The following is an 18,578-nucleotide window of genomic DNA, read 5'->3' on the forward strand; positions in this document are numbered from 1 at the left end:
TTGAAAGAGAAAGTAGGAGAAATAAAATAAGGATGCAATGCGAACAATCAAATTCAAGAAAAAAAATTTTACTGAGGCGTACTTATTCATTCATTCATTTTATACTCTACCAAACATTTACTAATATTGTGCTTAAAATGCCCTGGCAGTTGGGGGAAAATCAGCTTACACTCATAGGATTTCTATGCATCCTTTGGCCCACTTGCTCCTGAATACAAAAACTTGTGTTGCTCATGAAGCTATAGTACAAATACATGAAATGTAAAACAGATCTCTCCCTCTCTCTCTCTCTCCATAAGCAGAAAGCCTACAGTATAGGTATTATGATCATGATTTTTGATATCAGCTTTGTAGTGAGGGTCTTCCATATTTATGTTAGAACTTGGGTAAAATAAAATAAAATCACCAAGTTTAACCAGACTGTGCTAAAATAGTCACTCCAAATTAGAAAGTAATTTGGCAACATATATCAAAAGCATTAACAAAAACTCACACTCCTTAGCAAGTAGTTTCCTTTCTAGGACTATTTCCCAAGGAAACAATTAGAAAATCAAATACTATATGCAAAGATTACAGTGCTTTCATAATACTGAAAAACCACAATGCAGTACAATCATGTAAAGAAATATTACCCAGTGACAAAAAGAAACAGTTTTCAAAAACTTGAACAAGGATGAGAAAATGCCCATAGTGATTTTAAGGAAAAAATATATAAACATTTGTAATATAAAATACATATAAAATGTATAGTGAGGGGTGCCTGGGTGGCTCTGTCAGTTGAGTGTCCAACTTTGGCTCACGTCATGATTTCCTGGTTCGTGGGTTTGAGCCGTGTGTCAGGCTCTGCGCTGACAGCTCCGAGCCTGGAGCCTGCTTCTGATTCTGTGTCTCCCTTTCGCTCTGCCCCTCCCAGACTTGCACTCTGCCTGTCTGTATGTCTCTCTCTCGCAAAAATAAACACTAAAAATATTTTTAATAAAATAAAATTTATAGTGACACTAATTTTATGAAAGAAAACATAAGAATAGAGAAAAACAAACCAAAAATGAGTGGTTAACCTTAAGTGGTGAATTTGAAATGTTCTTCTCCTTTTTTTCCCATCAGTTACATCATGAGCATGGGTTAATGTTATATTGAAACAAAAAAGTATTACAAGTAGCACTTAAAAGCGTTTATCTAGACCTTAACATTTTATTTGGGGTGGGGGGCAGAGGAGTTCCTGTTTACTGCTCTTCTTCTGAAGTAGCAATCCAAACTCCATCCTTGGTGGTGACATAGCATACCAGGTTTCACAGCATTTGAAAACACAAAGTAACAGCACTGAACTAATTAAGGCTGGAACGAATTCAAAATCTTTTGTAAAAATGTACACTAGAAATTCTACTAGAAGAAAAAAAAAAGGCAAAAGCCAATCTAAACATAAAATAATTCCAGGGAAAAGATACAAAAATCTTTTAAGACTGGAGTTCATTAATCTCAATTTTTTTAAACTCAATACAGGCAGCTCTCAACTCAACTCATGCATGGGTACATCCAGTAATTCCTCTGCTGCCAGTCTTTAACATAAGTAATCTCTCATACCCGACTGCTGCCTGGCTTAGATTCCAACTTGTTCCAACCCTGCCTCTGTGTCCCTTCTTTTTACTTTCTCTTATTGTTGACCCACAGCTACAATCAAATGGGGGCGAGCAGAGGAAGGTGCTTAATGATGCTTCCAGATCAACCCCTGCCTCTTCCTCAGCTCCAGCATAACTACTAATCAAGCCCTATCCCCTCAAAGAGAGTATTCAGGAGCTTTTAAGAGTCTCAGGATTCTCCTGAAATGTAAATTAATCTGGTTCTAGGCATTTATGACCAATCATAACACCTGTGTCATTACCTCTCTAAGAGATTTAACTAAGAAAAAACGAGAGGAAAAAAAGAGAAAGAGAAAGCAGGAAGGAAGCAAAGGCTGGGATCAATTTTTCCCATTGCTAGATGTAAAACACCTTCAACTATCTCCTAAAGAATTACTTGCTTGCTCTGAATCCCCACATGCTATACCCTCTTCCAGGAATATTTTATTCTATGTCCCTATAGCCTACTCTATGCAATCCCTTCTTTGCTCCTGCCCCCACAATCCATTTAGCAATTCTTCTATCCCTAAGACACAGTCCCATAATCATAGCTCTTCCTAATTTAAGATCTTTGATTCCTTAAGCTCCTGATTCTTTAGCTATCTAATCTATGAGCTATTTATTACACTCTGCACAAATTTGTCTGTCATCAGTGTTCCTATGTAGGTCAAAATTGAAAATGAAGAAGAGAACAAGGTAGGTTGAGAGGCAAATTCTGTAACATGTTTTTAGAAACCTCCCTCCAGAGTGACCCAGATTTAGTTAGTTAAGAAACACAGAAAAAGAAACAAAATTTACTGGGAACTACTATACCATCAGGCACCGACTACATATTGTATACTCAATCTACCCAAAAACTCTTATAGGAATTAATAACAGCCCCACTTTCAAACTAAGAAACAGGTACAGAAAAGCAAAGGGACTTTACCAGGACACACAGGTACTGGCAGTACCAGAATGTGAATCCACACCTCATCTCCAACAGATCGTATTATCTTAACACCTCTTGGGTATCTACATATAAGTCATGAATTAAGCTAAAGGTAGTCCACATTTTTCTGTTTTTTAAAATTTTTTTAATGTTTATAATTTATTTTTGAGAGAGGGAGAGACAGAGCACGAGCAGAGGAGGGGCAGAGAAAGGGGGAGACAGAATCCAAAGCAGGCTCCAGGTTCTGAGCTGTCAGCACAGAGCCCGACGTGGGGCTCAAACTCACGAACTGTGAGATCATGACCTGAGCCAAAGTTGGACACTTAACCAACTGAGCCACCGAGGCACCCCCACATTTCTTTTTTAATAAGTATATCATGGGAAACTTACCACAACCTTGCTGAAAACTTTAGAGCTATACTATATTCTAAATTAAACTATACTATATTCTAAGTTAAAAAAGAGAGAGAGACAGAGAGAGAGCACAGTGACATCAGCAAGACAAAACAGGAAGCCCCAAACCATTCTTTCCCCACGGAGACAAAAATTCAACAACAAAAAGACCAATTCCCTTTGTAAGAAATCCAGAAACCAGTTGAGGCTCATACTCCACCAAACAAGTGTGAAACTCGCAGCAGGGAAGCCAGTAGGAAAACGGGTAGCACTCACCAGAGCCCCGGCCCATGGCACAACGTGATACGACCAGAGGAAAATTCCAACCCCTGGCTTTCCTTGAAGAGGGGAAGGCAAGAACATTAGACATCTCTAATGTTCAGACTTTTCGACGGCTGGTTTCTGTTTTGCCTGAACCTGAGCACTGACAGGTAAAAGCACCAGGTGGGAGGCAGCTGAGAACAAAGGCCATGCTATGAACTAGCTAGCACCTGCTCACTCACCATTGTCCTTCTCCACAGCTCAGTGGAGACTGAGTGGGAGAAAACCCCAAATTCCTGGCTTCCCCCTGAGGAAAGAAAGAGTTGGAGCAGGACTCCAATGTTCCAGGTTCTCAGGAAGCTGCCAAAGGAACCGGTTTCTGTAGCACCTGTAGCAGCACACCAAGGACACCTGACATCCTGTCAACACCTGGGGGCTGCTGTGAACAAAAAGGAGCTGGCCAGCTTGCTGCTGCTCCAGAGGCCCCACAATACAGCAAACAGACGCCAGAGGGAGCAAGAGATTACAAGCTCCTGAAAAAAGAAACCTGCAAAACCTCTCTAGATGGGAATTTAAACCCAAAAATCCAGAGAAGATACATACCACACAAAAGGTTGAGAAGACCTCAGAATCTCTATCTGAGCTCACTGGTGAAGGTCTTCCCCTTCATGAAGGCAGTCTCTAAAGACTAGGAGATACGGCTGTGTCTTCAAATGGATGGATCCTGGGGGAACCTGGGGGGGCTCAGTCAGTTAAGTGTCCTACTCTTAATTTCAGCTCAGGTCATAATCCCAGGGTCATGGGATCAAGCCCTTCATTAGGCTCCATGCTGAGTGTGAAGCCTACTTAAGATTCTCTTTCTTACTCTCTCTCCCCCTCTTCCCAACTCATGTGTGTTCTTGCTCTTTCTAAAAAATAAAAATAAATTTAAATGCATAGATCTCAATACAATAACGAAGCACATGAAGGAAATAACAACACTGGGCTCAAATAAAGGAACAAAATAAATCTCTCAAAAACTGACCCTAATGGAGCAAAGATATATGAATTACCTGACAAAAAATTCAAAATAACTGTTATAAAGACGCTCAACAAACCCAGGAAAACAATACATGAATAAAATGAGAATATCAAGAGGGGGAAAAAAATCAAAAACAACTGCACAGATTTTGGAGCTGAAGAACATAATAACTGAATTGAAAAATTCACTATGGGCGCTTGGGTGACTCAGTTGGTTGAGCGTCCGACTTCGGCTCACGTCATGATCTCACAGTTTGTGGGTTTGAGCCCCGCGTTGCGCTCTGTGCTCACAGCTACCTCAGAGCCTGGAGCCTGTTTCAGATTCTGTGTCTCCCTTTCTCTCTGACCCTCCTTTGCTCACGCTGTTTCTCTCTCTCAGAAATAAACGTTAAAAAAATTTTTTTTAAAAAGAAAGAGAGAAAAACTCACTAGATGGGTTCAACAGCAGACTTAATAAAACAAAAGAAAGAATCAAGGAACTGGAAGACAAATCATTTGCAATTATCCAGTCACAGGAACAAAAAGAAAAAGCAATGAAGAATGTAGTAAGCTTAAAAGTCTTAATGGAACATCACTACTCAGACCAATACAGGCATTATGAAGTCCCAAAAGGAGGAGAGAAAAAAGGGCAAAAAGCTTATTTGAAGAAATAATGACCCCAAACTTCCCAAATCTGGGGCAAGAAATGGATATTAAGATTCAAGAAGCCCAACAGCTTTTTATGGGATACAGCAAAAGTGGTACTAAGAGAGAAGTTTATAGTGATATATAACAACTACAATAAAAAAGAAGAAAGACCTCAGTAAACAACCTCAAGGAACTAGAAAAGGAATAAACTAAGCCCAAAGTTAGCAAAAGGAAATATTAAAGAGTAAAAATAAATAAAATAGAAAATAGGAAAAAAAAAGTATTTTTTGTTTTTGTTTTTTTTTTTAAAGATCAGCAAAACTGACAAATCCTTTAAAGAAAAAGAAAACTTGGGCACTGCGGTGGCTCAGTTGGTTAAGCATCCCACTTCAGCTCCGGTCATTATCTCGCGGTTTGTGAGTTCGAGCCCCGTGGCGGGTTGTGTGCTGACAGCTCAGAGCCTGGAGCCTGTTTCAGATTCTGTGTTTCCCTCCCTCTCTCCCCCTACCCCACTCATGCTCTGTCTCTCTGTTTCAAAAATAAATTAAAAAATATTAAAAACTTTTATAAAGGGGCGCCTAGGTGGCTTAGTCGGTTAAGCGTCCGACTTTCGCTTAGGTCATGATCTCGTGGTTCGTGGGTTCGAGACCCGCGTCGGGCTTTGTGCTGACTGCCAGCTCAGAGCCTAGAGCCTGTTTCAGTCTGTGACTCCCTCTCTCTCTGACCCTCCCCTGCTCACTCTCTCTCTCCTAGAAATAAAAAAAAAAAAAAACTTTTATAAAAAAAAGAAAACTCAAATAAAATCAGAAATAAGAGAAGATATTAAGTCTGATGTCATAGAAATACAAAGGATCCCAAGAGACTACTATGAACAACTGTTAACAAAGTAGTCAACCTAGAAAAAAAATGTACAAATGCCTAGAAACATATAACCTACCAAGACTGAATCATAAAGAAACAGAAACTCCAGACTTATAATTAGTTAGGACAGGACACTGAATCAGTAATAAAAACCTCTCAAACAAGAGCCCAGGACTGCATGACTTCGCTGGAGATTTCTACCAAACATCACTAACCCTTCTCAAATTCTTCACAAAAAAAACGAAAAGAAGGGAACACTTTTATGCACTCATTTTATGCAGTCAGCGTTATTCTTAACAGCACATTAAGAGGAATATACACCATGACCACGTAGGTTTTATTCCTGGAATGCAAGGATGGTCTAAAATACAAAAACCAGTCAATGTGATACACGTGAACAGAATGAAGGATAAAAATTACATGATCATCTCAACAGGCACAGAAAAGGCATTTGACAAAATCAATCCCTTTTCATGATTAAAAACACTCAATAAAGGGGTGCTTGGGTGGCACAGTCAGTTAAGCATCCGACTCTTGATCAGGCTCAGATCATGATCTCATAGTCATAAGATCAAGCTCATCAGTCTCTGTACTGTACATGGAGCCTGCTTAAGATTCTCTCTCTCCCTCTCTTTCCTACCACCCAACGCTTCCCCATGCACTCTGTCTCTCTCTCTCTAAATAAATAAATAAATATTTAAAAGAAAACACTCAACAAACTAGGAATAGGAGCAAATTATCTCAATCAGTGAAAAACTTGAAATTTTTCCTTGGAGATCAGGGACAAGGCCAGGTTAAGGATGTCCAGCGTTGTCACTTCTATTCAATACATAGTACTGGAAGTCCTAGTTAGAGCAATTAGGTAAGAAAATGAAATAAAAGGCACCCAAATTGGAAAGAAAGAGGAAAAATTATCTCTGTTCACAGATAACATCTTATACCCTGCAGATTACACACACACTCTCTCTCTCCCACTCATACAATAAGAAGAAGCAAATTCAGCAAAGTTGCAAGATAAAAAAAAAACATACAAAAACAGTTGCATTACTAGACACTAAATATGAAGAATCAGAAAAGGAAATTAATAAAATCCTATTTATAATAGCATCAAAAAGCACATTTAGGAAAAAACTTTACTAAGGAGGTGAAAGACTTATACACAGAAATTCAAGACACAAATAAATGGAAAGACATCCCATGTTCATGAATTAAAATGCCTAACATTGTTAAAATGCCCATGTTACCCAAAGTGTTCTACAGATTCAATGCAATCCCTATCAAAATCCCAACAGCATTTTCTCAGAAATAGGAAAAAAAAATCCTAAAATTTATATGGAGACACAAAGAACCTCAAATAGCCAAAACAACTTTGAGCAAGGAGACCAAAGGTGGAGGCCTCACATTTCTTGACTTCAAAATATACTACAAAGCTATAGTATTCAGAAGAGTATAGTACTGTAGTGAAGACAGACATATAGACCAATGGAAGAAAAGAGAGAAACAAACTCACACATAATACAGTCAACTGATCTTCAACTGCTCTTCAATAAGAGTGCTAAGAACACACAATGGGAAAAAGACTGTCTCTTCAAAAAATCGTGTTGAGATAACTGGATTTCTTCATGCAAATGAATCAAATTGGACCCTTATCTTACACTGTACACAAAAATCAACTTAAAATGGATTAGAGACTTAAATGTAAGACAGGAAAAGATAAAACTCTAAGAGGAAAAGCTTAATGACACTGGTCTTGGCAATAACTTTTTGGAAATGGCACCAAAGCATAGGTAACAGCAGCAACAACAATAACAAAAAAAACCCCAGACAAGTGAAACTGCATCAAACTAAATATAAACAGCTTCTGCAAACAAAGGAAATAATCAACAGAGTGAAAAGACAACCTATGGAATGAGAGGCAATATTTCCAAACCATATCCAAAAGAAAGGACTCCTACCTCAATAACAAAATCAAATAACCGGATATTAAAATGGGTCAAGCATTTTAATAAACATCTTTCCAAAGAAGAGAAACAAATGTCTGACAGGTGTGAGAAAAGATGTTCGACATTACTAATCAGGGGAATGCAAACTAAAACTATAGTGAGATATCACCTTACACCTGTAAGGACGGCCATTATTAAAAACAACAACAACAACAAAACCCCAAGTGTTATTGAGGATGTGGAGAAAAGCAGAACCTTCAAAACTGTTGGTGGGAATGTGAAATGGTACAGCCACTATGGAAATCAACATGAACTGATTAAAATAAAACTATTATTTATATGCAATTCCACTTCTGGGTATTTACTCAAAAGAACTGAAAGCAGTATCTAATTATTCACAATAGCCAAGAAGTAGAAACAACATACACATCCACCTACAGAATCAATAGATAAATATAAGGAGTATGTGTGTGCGTGTGTGTATGTGTGTGCATGTGTGTATTATTATTCAGCCTTAAAAAAAATCCTGTCCATCTTAACACTTATCCATCTTAATCTTCTGTACCCTTCTTTCATATACTATTTCCTAAAGATCACTTACAGTGGTTTAGAAAATTCATTTAGCACCCTGAGATGACATTAATCTGGGGTGAAAGGTTTAAAGTAAATGACAATGGTTAGATGCTTACTTGCTTTCTTACATGCTACTTACCTATCTCAATTTCTCTCACCAATGTTGTTTGTACCCTTTCCAAATTAATGTGCATTCTCTCATAGAGAATGTTCTAAAACAAACTAAAACAAAAAATGTTGAGTAATTCTGTTTTCTCTAACTGCTCACATTACACCAAACAACAGGCCCAAGTTTGTAACAGTACAATTAATCAAATGCATGGTACTTTGATACAAGTTGTAATAATTTATATGAAGCTTAAGAAAATAGCTATCAAAATTCTAATTGCACTGCTTACTTTTAAATATGCAGCTGCCTCTTGGACAGAAAGTGTTCTCTGACTAGAACTGCCACATTCATGATCTCCTGGAAAGATTAGCATATTATTAATTTTGAATCAGTACTATATTGAACAGAAGAAAACAAATATAATTAATCAAAATATTTTACAATTTACACAATTATAGGTTATTATAATTAATAAGAAAGAATATAAACAATATTTAATTTCCTATTAAAATCCAGTAGGTAATAAACAATTATCTTTACATAAACCACAACCTTTAAATACATTTCTAAATAGTCCAGATAGGAACATGTCTTCTTTTTATATTTTCAATGAAATCCCTGGAGTGGGAGGAACCGTCACACTGCTGCCTATCCATAGATCTTGGCACACAGCAGGCCCTCCACAGATTTGCTGTTTTTCAAGAGGAGAAATTCACTATGGTAACGTACACATCTATTACTAAAGCTAATAATTCAAGGATTCAAATAAATTTGAATTAAAATGTAGCGTGAAGCTTATCTTTAGCAAAATGTGTGCATGCCTTAAAAATGATTGTAACACAGATCAACAGGGAAATTAGATAGAAGCTTCCAGGTATGATCTGGTTTCTTCAAAAAAATGCATTACATACAAAATCATAGTTTCCCTTTCTTATAACTATTTATAAGAAGAGAAACAAAGCCTTTTCTTTCTATCTGTGGTTACTAAGAATCAATTTTCTCACAATGAACTTCAATTGTAAATTTTTCCTGCCCTGTTTCTCTTGAAATTTTTTTAAAAAGTTTTAACACAAAAGCAGAATAGCTAAAGAAAACTCTGACAAATTGTTCTATCATAAAAGTAGTCATATTCTTATTTATCAGCTTTGTTCAAGAGGCCAGATTTTAATGGTCATAGTCATAAAATGGGAAAAAATACCTGTTAGATAAACAAGTAAGTCTTCAAAATTTATGATGCATCTTCCAAAATTCAGTTTCCACAGATCTACAGCAGAGGTCAGCAAACCACAGCCCACAGCCAAATGGCCCCACCACTGATTTTTTATAAATGAAGTTTTATTGAAACATAGCCACAACTCCTTCATTTATGTATTATCTATGGCTGCTTTCATGCTATAATAGCAGAACTGAGTAGCTGTGACAGAGACAAGTCTAGCACACAAAGCTCAAAAAACTTACTAGCTGGCCCCTTCACAGAAAAAAGTTTGCTGACCCCTGCTCTAGAGAAAAGAATCTATACCTTTAAAAGCACCACAGATCATGCTGATCTAGCACACTTCACAAAACAATGCCATGGGGACAGCTGTGGTAGCAATTTCAGGAATTCCTAGCAAGAGTATATACTTCACCGATTTCTGGGTGCTACAGCATACCAAATAAATGTCATTAGTTTACAGTGTATGAATATGATGGTCAGTCAATGCAAAGAAGGCTTTTAGTGATATACACAGAATTCTGAGCATTAAAAAACTGACCAGTATTAAGGACCCAAAGGAAAAAAAAAAAAAAAAGACTGATGTGAGGATGAGAAACTGTAAGGATCCTTAAATGCCTCCAGTCAACCAGAGAACTTCCATATTTACCTTCTACCAATGAACTGATTTCTACAAAAGGATCCACCACATACAAAAGTTCAGAAGACTACATTTTTCTTTTCTTGTAACTTCTTTACAAGAAGAGATTCCTAAGTCTCTTCTTTTAGCTTATATGCGAAATAAGAATAACTAAAAAAAACTAAGGTAATAAACAGGTAAGCTGCTACTGCAACTTATAGATGCTAAAAGACTTACTAAGAGCAGAGTAGAGGGAAATACAATGAATCAGTAGGAAAAATTCTAGAATATATGTACTTTATCCAAGGAATTGATACCTAATCAACCACCAAAGAAAAACCTGCAGTTTTATATTTAATCTAGGATTTTAGTAAAATCACTGCTTACCCAATCCAACTGATATTTAAGCTTTCAAATTTTTATGTTACTTATTAGTGTGATAAAAAAATTTGATTGACTTTAAATTACGTAATATATATTTCATCCAATACATATGGGCAGGCAGAAAAGGTCTTGATTATGTCTATAAGATATATATGTCTATAAGATAAATATGTCTATAAGAATAAAACCCACTATGTACAGGTAACAAAAACCTCTAAAGAAAATATTTTCCATAAACATAACATTAGACTTGGGCAAAATTATTTCCACTGATACAGCATGCTATATGTGCAAATTAATTTTCATAACATTTTTAGAGACTATGAATGTTAAACAATTACCTGCAAGCTGTGCCAATCGATCATGAAGCTTGTATAAAGTGTTCATCATAAGATTTTTCTCACTTTCCTAAAATTAAAAGAAATGATTATAAAATATCCAATTCAAAAACATGTCCCAAATAATAATCTTATTCAAAAAGAAAAACAGCAAATAATTTAAAATCATAGAAGCTACATAATCCGAAAGACAAATTCACATTTAAACAATGGCTACCATATTTTTAAAAAATCTTAATCTAAGAATCTAAATCATCACCCTAAACATTTTACTTTTCTTGAGGATTGAGTGGGAAATTGGCATGAAGGTTACTGCTAAAAAAAGGTCTCCTGTACAAAAATTCTCCCAACCACCAAAGCATCCCTCTCAATCCCCCTCTGCACAATGTACAATTACACATACTGTTCTTATGAGACTTTAAGGCTGCCCTTCATGCTTTGTCTTAATCTGGTTCCATCAAACAATAGAGGAATGAGAAATGACACTGACTGACCCTTAACCTCTCCTAGGCCCCCAAAGCAGTGCTGTATACATTATGAACATTAAAGCAAAACAAACATTTAAAGAGTATCTAGTATTAGGAGTTAAGAACTATTCTCAGCAAAGCAAGAGGCCCAGTGAGACAAGATGATTCCTGCTCTCAAGGGCAAAAAAACATACTTAAGTATTAAAGCTGCAAACAAAATATAATGTAAATACAGAAGAGAAGGAGAGGGAAGATCCACTTATGGAAGAGACTATTTGAGTCAGCCTTCACAGTAAGAACAGAATTGACTACCATTCTAAGCAGAAGAAACAGCATGAGCAAAGGCATAAAGGCACAGGTTATGTTTCTTTTTTTTTTTTTTTTAATGTCTTTATTTTATTCTGAGAGAGAGACAGAGAGTGAGCAGGGGAGGGACAGAGAGAGAGGGAGACACAGAATCTGAAGCAGGCTCCAGGTTCTGAGCTAACTGTCGGCACAGAGCCCGTCACAGGGCTCGAACCCACAGACTATGAGATCGTGACCTGAGCCGAAGTTGGATACTTAATCAACTGAACCATCCAGGCGCCCCATTGGTTATGTTTCTTACATAGCCTACTTTGATTCAGCACATTCCTGGAAAAATAGTTTGGAATCAACTGCTAGGGACCAAAACGAAGAGTTTGACTTCATTTTAAAAATTTAGGAGAGGGAAAATTTAGGAGAGAACTTGTACATCAGGAATAGTACTCTGAACATATGAAAGGAAACCAAAGAAGACCACTGCAATGTCTAAGCACCCTGCCAAGTAGTCTAAGGCAATGATACACCCAATTTAAGAGCAATCACAAGGGAGACCAACACAATCAATGGGGAAGTGTAATTAGGAGAGGCAGTAAGCTTATCACACTATCTGAAATAAATTCATGATTCATGAGGAGACTGTATCTTTATTATTTCCTTTCTTCCTGACATGTCAAACATAACAGTAATACTATAAATATAAGACCAGGATATAAAAGGTGGGAAAGTAACATTTATATGCCTAACGACATGCAACTTCACCCATTTATTTTCATACTATATTTTCAGGGACAGAGAGACAAGTTTGTACACTATGAGCAGCATGTCTCTGTCAATGCAGCTTTAATCATTGATACCAGGAAGAAGAAAACTTATTAAAGGCTCTACCATCCTACCACCAGACTCCTTGGTTTTATGGAAGATGGCTGGTAGAGATTAAGTGACATTCCTTCAGCTGACTACTTACCTTCCAAACTTTAGCTTTTTTCCCCCCTCAATTCTATCTCATGCAGATTGTGAATCAAGCTAGACCTTATCTTTGTAAAAGTTTAAATATCCAAACTGTAAGACTCGGCCATCAACTGCTGGGGCCGAAATCCAAGATTCTGAAAGCTATGCATTTGTGATACATTAAAGCACAAAATAATTTTTAAGAAATATATCCAATATAATAGGATGAGAAGGAGTTCTAATGACAGTATAGCTAGTTGTGGACTTGATACCTGAAACCAAGGTAAATCTGATTAAGTTTTGGGGTTAAAGTAGCTAAAAGTTTTAAAGTTTATTTCCTCTCTCATGTGGAAAAGAAACCAATTTCCTTTTCTTTCATATGTCCTGATCCCACCCATTCTGCCTTCCCTTTCAAAAACGGAACTAAATCCAAATATCTGACACTTGTCCTCTGTGATTACATCTTTAATGAACATGAGAGGCTTGGAAATAGATGTCATCATTTGATTCACAGATATTAACACTGGACTAGATAAGTAGAATAATCAAATGTAATCAGATGTAACTGAATCCCATAAGAAAACATACATACATATTGTTAATTTAACATTCTCAAAGAGAATTTAAGCACCCAAAAAGCTAAACTATAATTTTTTCAAAAATTATTTCTCCAATGGCAATTTATTCAAAATGATCATCTATATACTACAAGGCTCTCAAGAGCATGGTAACTAAATTATCATCTAAATAGCTCTTATGTAATATGTTATTAATGTTAACAAATCAATTTTGAGGAAGAACTAGAAAGGCTCTGGTTCAATTATCTTTAGCACCAATATGCTAAACTAGAAATAAGTCTGAAAAAATATGTATATCTAACTTTAAAGTTACGTTCTGATAGAAACTTATATTGACTTATAGTTTCATTACAGTCTTCTTCCATTCTGACTGCTTCTTGAATCGTCTCCTAACATTCAGCTAGAAAGATGTCTCACACTGGCTTTCCTAATCACCCTGAAAGCAAGTTAAAGATCTACAAATAAGTCCATATTTAAAGTAAGCTTTCAAGCAACCTTTCATTAAACAAAAATGATTTTATACTTTAATGTGAAATAGCTACCTTCCAATCGTCTGTTTTGATAAGATCCAGGTTTTTTTTTTTTTAACCCATACCATTCTCTGAAGCAAAGTTCTCATTCTTGAGTGGCAAAAAAAATCAAACCGTAGGGCAATTCTCCCCAATTCTCTCATATATTGTCACCTTTAAATAAGTTCCCTCTTCTATCCTCAGCCAACTTTCTCCTCGAGGAAATTTTCAATTGTTTGTATCAAGTCTCTGATTAAATGATAATAATGATTTTAAACACTTAGCATGGTGCCTGGCACAGAATAAGCACTTAATATAAATGAACTGTCATTATCTTCATTACAATTATTACTATTATTTAGAGGTTCAGAACTTCAGTTCCTCCTGTGGGGAAAATTATACAGAAGAAAAGAAAGTGTTGTATTTCTAATGTTCAGTGAGTATATTATACAGATTTAAATGATGATGCCAACAACAGCCTACTTAATATGGTAACTGATAAAGTCAACCTGTTTTAAAACAAATATCACCACAAAAGAATATTACTAAAAATAATTACTACAAAGTCTCGCTCTAACAATCTACAGTAACATTTTATGGATTTGATTATACATTATTACACATCCTTCAGCACAACAAATAATGCTTTATATGCAGGTCTATAATTAGTTCCCATAATAAATTAATAACTAACTGTGCATTATAATATAAGCTTAAATACCTTAATCTCTGAAGTGCCTGTAATGATGGCAAGTGAAAAATATTTTCATGTGACTAAAATTTAGGTTACAATATTATAGGTCCTTTAAAAAGAAAAGGAATCATAAATAGGTAGCCTAAGAAACATGTTTCTTAGTCCTTTGCCTTTCTGATGGTTGAATAGGCATGCCTATGAGCAAAAGATCCAGAAAGACAAGATGAGGGCAAAGAGAAATTGTCAGAATATCCAGTAACTTCAACAGAAATACTTAAGATTAAGGCCAGATCCCCAGATTTCACGCCAAAACCATTTCGCTCGGCACTTGGCAATTCCTTTAAAGTGATAAACAATTCTGCTCTTAGGAGAAAAATCTGTTTCAGACTTAATCATAATATTGTTCAAGAATATTCAAAATAAGAAAATTTATTGTTTCAGCTTAAGAGAAGTTTTATAATTAACATTTTTAGTTGATAGTCGTCCTAATACTTTTATCATATAAAACATGAGTCAAAAATCAGTATTATGATCTTCTACTTACTTGTATGTTTCCAAATGTTTCATCAAAGGGGTTTTTTACTATCAAGGAAAGAAAAAAAGAGAACTATTAGCATCATTTGAGAATGAGAATTAGAATCCCCCTAAACAAGCCCTCTGAAATGCCAGCATATACTCTGCTAAAACTGAATGTAAACACACTGAAGATAATAAAGGTTAGGTTAGTAATTTTTGAGACCTGTTATATTTACCATTCTTACTCAAACAGTGGTTTTCTCTGTAGTAACTGAGAGCAGTGTTCTGGTGTCTGAATGCCTGGGTTCAAGTCCCAGCTCCATCACTTACTAGCAACGTGATCATGAACTAACATCTAATTAGCTACTCTAAGCTGTAGTTTCCTCTCCTCCAGAGGAAGGATGTAACAATGATTCCTACCTTGTGTAGTTGTTGTGGGGATTAAATGAGATAAACAAGATAAAATGGCCTGATGTCAAGCACTTAATACATGTTACCTGTTGTTGTTAACTGACTACACTGTTTCCACCAAACTTGGTTTCTTTTCAAAATATAGATTAAAAGCAGTTACTACTTAAGGAAATCTACAAGAAGCTTTAAAACTAAACAATTCTTTCAGAATTCTGACTTCAAAGATTAAGAAAAAAAAAACAAAAACAAACTTCCTAATCCTTGCTACCTTGCTACCATCTGGAAAGGTGGCAAGAAACAAATATACAAATCAAAGTAGCTAAAAACTGTCTCAATATTAACCAACTTCACATTTCCAATAAATATTATAAAAAGGATTTAGCACTTTGCATCCAACCTCGCTACACCCTCCTCTCCAAAAAAAATACAAACAAGTTTATGGCTAAACGTCTCTCATGGCTATTATTTAGAATCAAATATCCTCTGTATCATCTATTTGAAAATTACGTGCAAAAATATTCAAAGCTTTCAGATACTTGGATCTCTATAATCCAGGTCATAACTATGACTAACTAACCTACAAAGTTGTTCACACTGACCAGGTTTCCTTTCTGAGGTGCTTTTCTATTTTTATTTGAGAAAACAGGAAGTCCCATAGAAACCAGGAACTGCCTGATTCTAAGAAAGTTCATGGGTGAGACCAATTTAATAAGGTACAATAAAAAAGCAAGGAAAAGTAAGTATATCTTACGATCATCTAAAGGGATTTTGCTAACGGATTTTTAGACACTTTTCTAAAGAGTAACAGGGTTTGAATGCTAGAAAAGAATACATTTTGAATGACAAATGATCAAATTATTCAATAGGGGACTAGGAAGAAAAACTAAGATAGCTTAAAGATTAAATAAAATGTTATGAATCAGAACACACTTAGACTAAAAAGATACTTTTTAATAACATTATTTTTTATTAATGTAAAATCTGAACAATTTAAAATAAAGCTGTATTTTGTTCAGTATACTACCAAAACATGCCTTCTTGATCTACTTAAAATAAACTGGTCACACAATACTAAAAGGTCAAGTATTTTATTTTCTCTTTATAAGAAGAATGACTCTGAAGAAATTAAAACATGCATTTCTAAAAACAGGTTTTAATGTCTGAAGAAAAGCCCTTTTTTGTCAAGATTATTCAATGGAAAACTAGCTCTTCAAGTATCTCTCTGAACGTAGACTGTGGATGTTCTCCCCCTGGACTGTCCTACTGTGAATTTCTCATGACACGGACCACGTGTCACTCATATTTGTTTGCCTGGAGCCAAGCATAGTACTGGACATACAGCTAGTGCTCAAATAGTGCTGGTTGCACCATCTAGGTGACCTCCACCCTTCTTCATTCTACTCTGCGTGTTAACTGCTCTGCCCTTTGTATCCGTCAAGATTTCTGCCTCTTGCCTAACGGGCTGAGATACCCAACAGTGTATCTTAAAAGTCAATAATATACTTTCCATCCCACACACCTTATGTTAACAAAAATTTTCTCCTATTTCTTATGACAACCGCCAGCATTTTTGCAGCATAACTAATTGCTTATAAAATCACAAAAAATAAGAGGGGCATTCATCAAAAAGGACATGATGAAATATGTAAGATGAATAACAAAGTCAACAAGACTTTATTATGAATTATAAATATTTGAATATATCAAAATGTAGTGTAGATTCAGGGGAATATTGTGCAAATAACTGATTTTATTTTCTGGACTGTACCTAAGTACTAGTTTTGAAAGTCTTTTGTTCATAGTATTACAGTTTTTTGCTTGTTGATGTATCTCATTAGGCATCGCACTTTTTTTTTTACACTAAAATATCTTCCTTAAGAGAGGGATCAGTTCATAAATACTAGATGCATATTTGTAAATAAGCTTTGTACTGTGTTGTAAAAGTCTTTTACACTGTTGTTTGCTCCTCGCATATTGTCGCATATCCACTGAGTAACATTCCAAAGTTTATAGGAAGCATGAGTTCAAAACTGCACCACTGTATAGATAGGTCATGATGAGGGCTAAGATTTATATAAAAATGGGACTACTGAGTAAATGGAGAAATCAAACTGTCAACCAGTTATTTATCTTTTATGGCAAAATTATTTTGTCATTAAAATGTTTGCAGCAAAGATGCTTATAGCAAAACTACCTAGAACCACAACTAACACCTATTAACAGACCTATTAAGTTAATAAAAAGTAAAAAGTAGTCTTGAAATTAAGTTTTAGAAAGGAAACTCCATCTAAAAACAATTCTAAAAATCCAAAAGCCCTCATTTCTAAAAGCAGCACCTTTTCATTAAAAGATTTTTTAAAATTTTTAAATAATCTCTGCATCCAGAGCAGAGCTCAAACTCATGACCCCAAAATCAAGTCTCAAGTTCTACCAACTGTGCCAGCCACATGCCCCTAAAAGCAGCATCTTTACACATCTAACTTTTCTTTCCCAAAATTACTTCAGTATTTCTAACACCATATATCAGTATCTTCTATGTCATCCAAATCACCTACAATATTTAATGAAAACAATACATATTGCCACCTCTAATGAAAATACTCTTCCCCACTCCCACCAATTGGGCATTTATAAAGAAACTATATCCCAAAAGCATCCCAAAGCAAAAAAAATAAAAAATAAAAAAAATAATAAAGCCACCTCATTTCCAAGCCTCTTTTCTAGGCATGGACCTGAGAGATAAATTCTTATCTCTTATCCTAAAGGAATGATAATACCACGTCGGTATTTTAAACTTTCCTCTTCCATCCCCTAAACAGCACAACCTTGAAGCCATTTTAGACCTAGTCCTGTCCTCCTTTATACCCTATACCCCCAACAGCTTCTCTTAACTGTTTTTTCCTCAAATCCTCCTGGGTTCACCATTTCTCCTTCAATTTTCTTGTTCAGATTATTCCAAACCTCAAACATACCAAACCTTTCTTTCTCAATGTCTTTAAGACTTTCACTTCTCATCCCTTTAAACTCCTCCAATGATTGTAAAAATCAAATTCCTAAAAATGTTTAAGTATATTTACAAGATCCCTCAAAATTGTCCAATGATTTCCAATCACATTTTGCTTCAGGGAAATAATTCTAACCTTGTGATACTTTCCGATTTCATACTGTTGACTATTACTCTCCAAACCTCTCTCTTTCACATCAATTCCAAAAATATCATTAGTTTTACTGATCCTCCCCATTAACTATTTTTCATTCTCTTAC

The 18,578-nt window shown here is 35.6% G+C and overlaps 1 protein-coding gene across 1 annotated transcript in view; it reads right to left on the reverse strand.

The window, feature by feature from the left end:
- LEMD3 (LEM domain containing 3) overlaps positions 1-18,578 on the reverse strand; it is a 66,052-nt gene that overhangs the window by 20,421 nt on the left and 27,053 nt on the right. The window contains 3 exon segments of the mRNA XM_077775208.1: positions 8,624-8,691; positions 10,892-10,958; positions 14,932-14,969. Coding sequence (XP_077631334.1) covers positions 8,624-8,691; positions 10,892-10,958; positions 14,932-14,969 — 173 coding nt within the window.

The sequence above is a fragment of the Crocuta crocuta genome, unplaced genomic scaffold, assembly GCF_008692635.1.
Source record: "Crocuta crocuta isolate KB4526 unplaced genomic scaffold, BGI_CrCroc_1.0 scaffold97, whole genome shotgun sequence".
In the NCBI taxonomy this organism is placed as follows: Eukaryota; Metazoa; Chordata; class Mammalia; order Carnivora; family Hyaenidae; genus Crocuta; species Crocuta crocuta.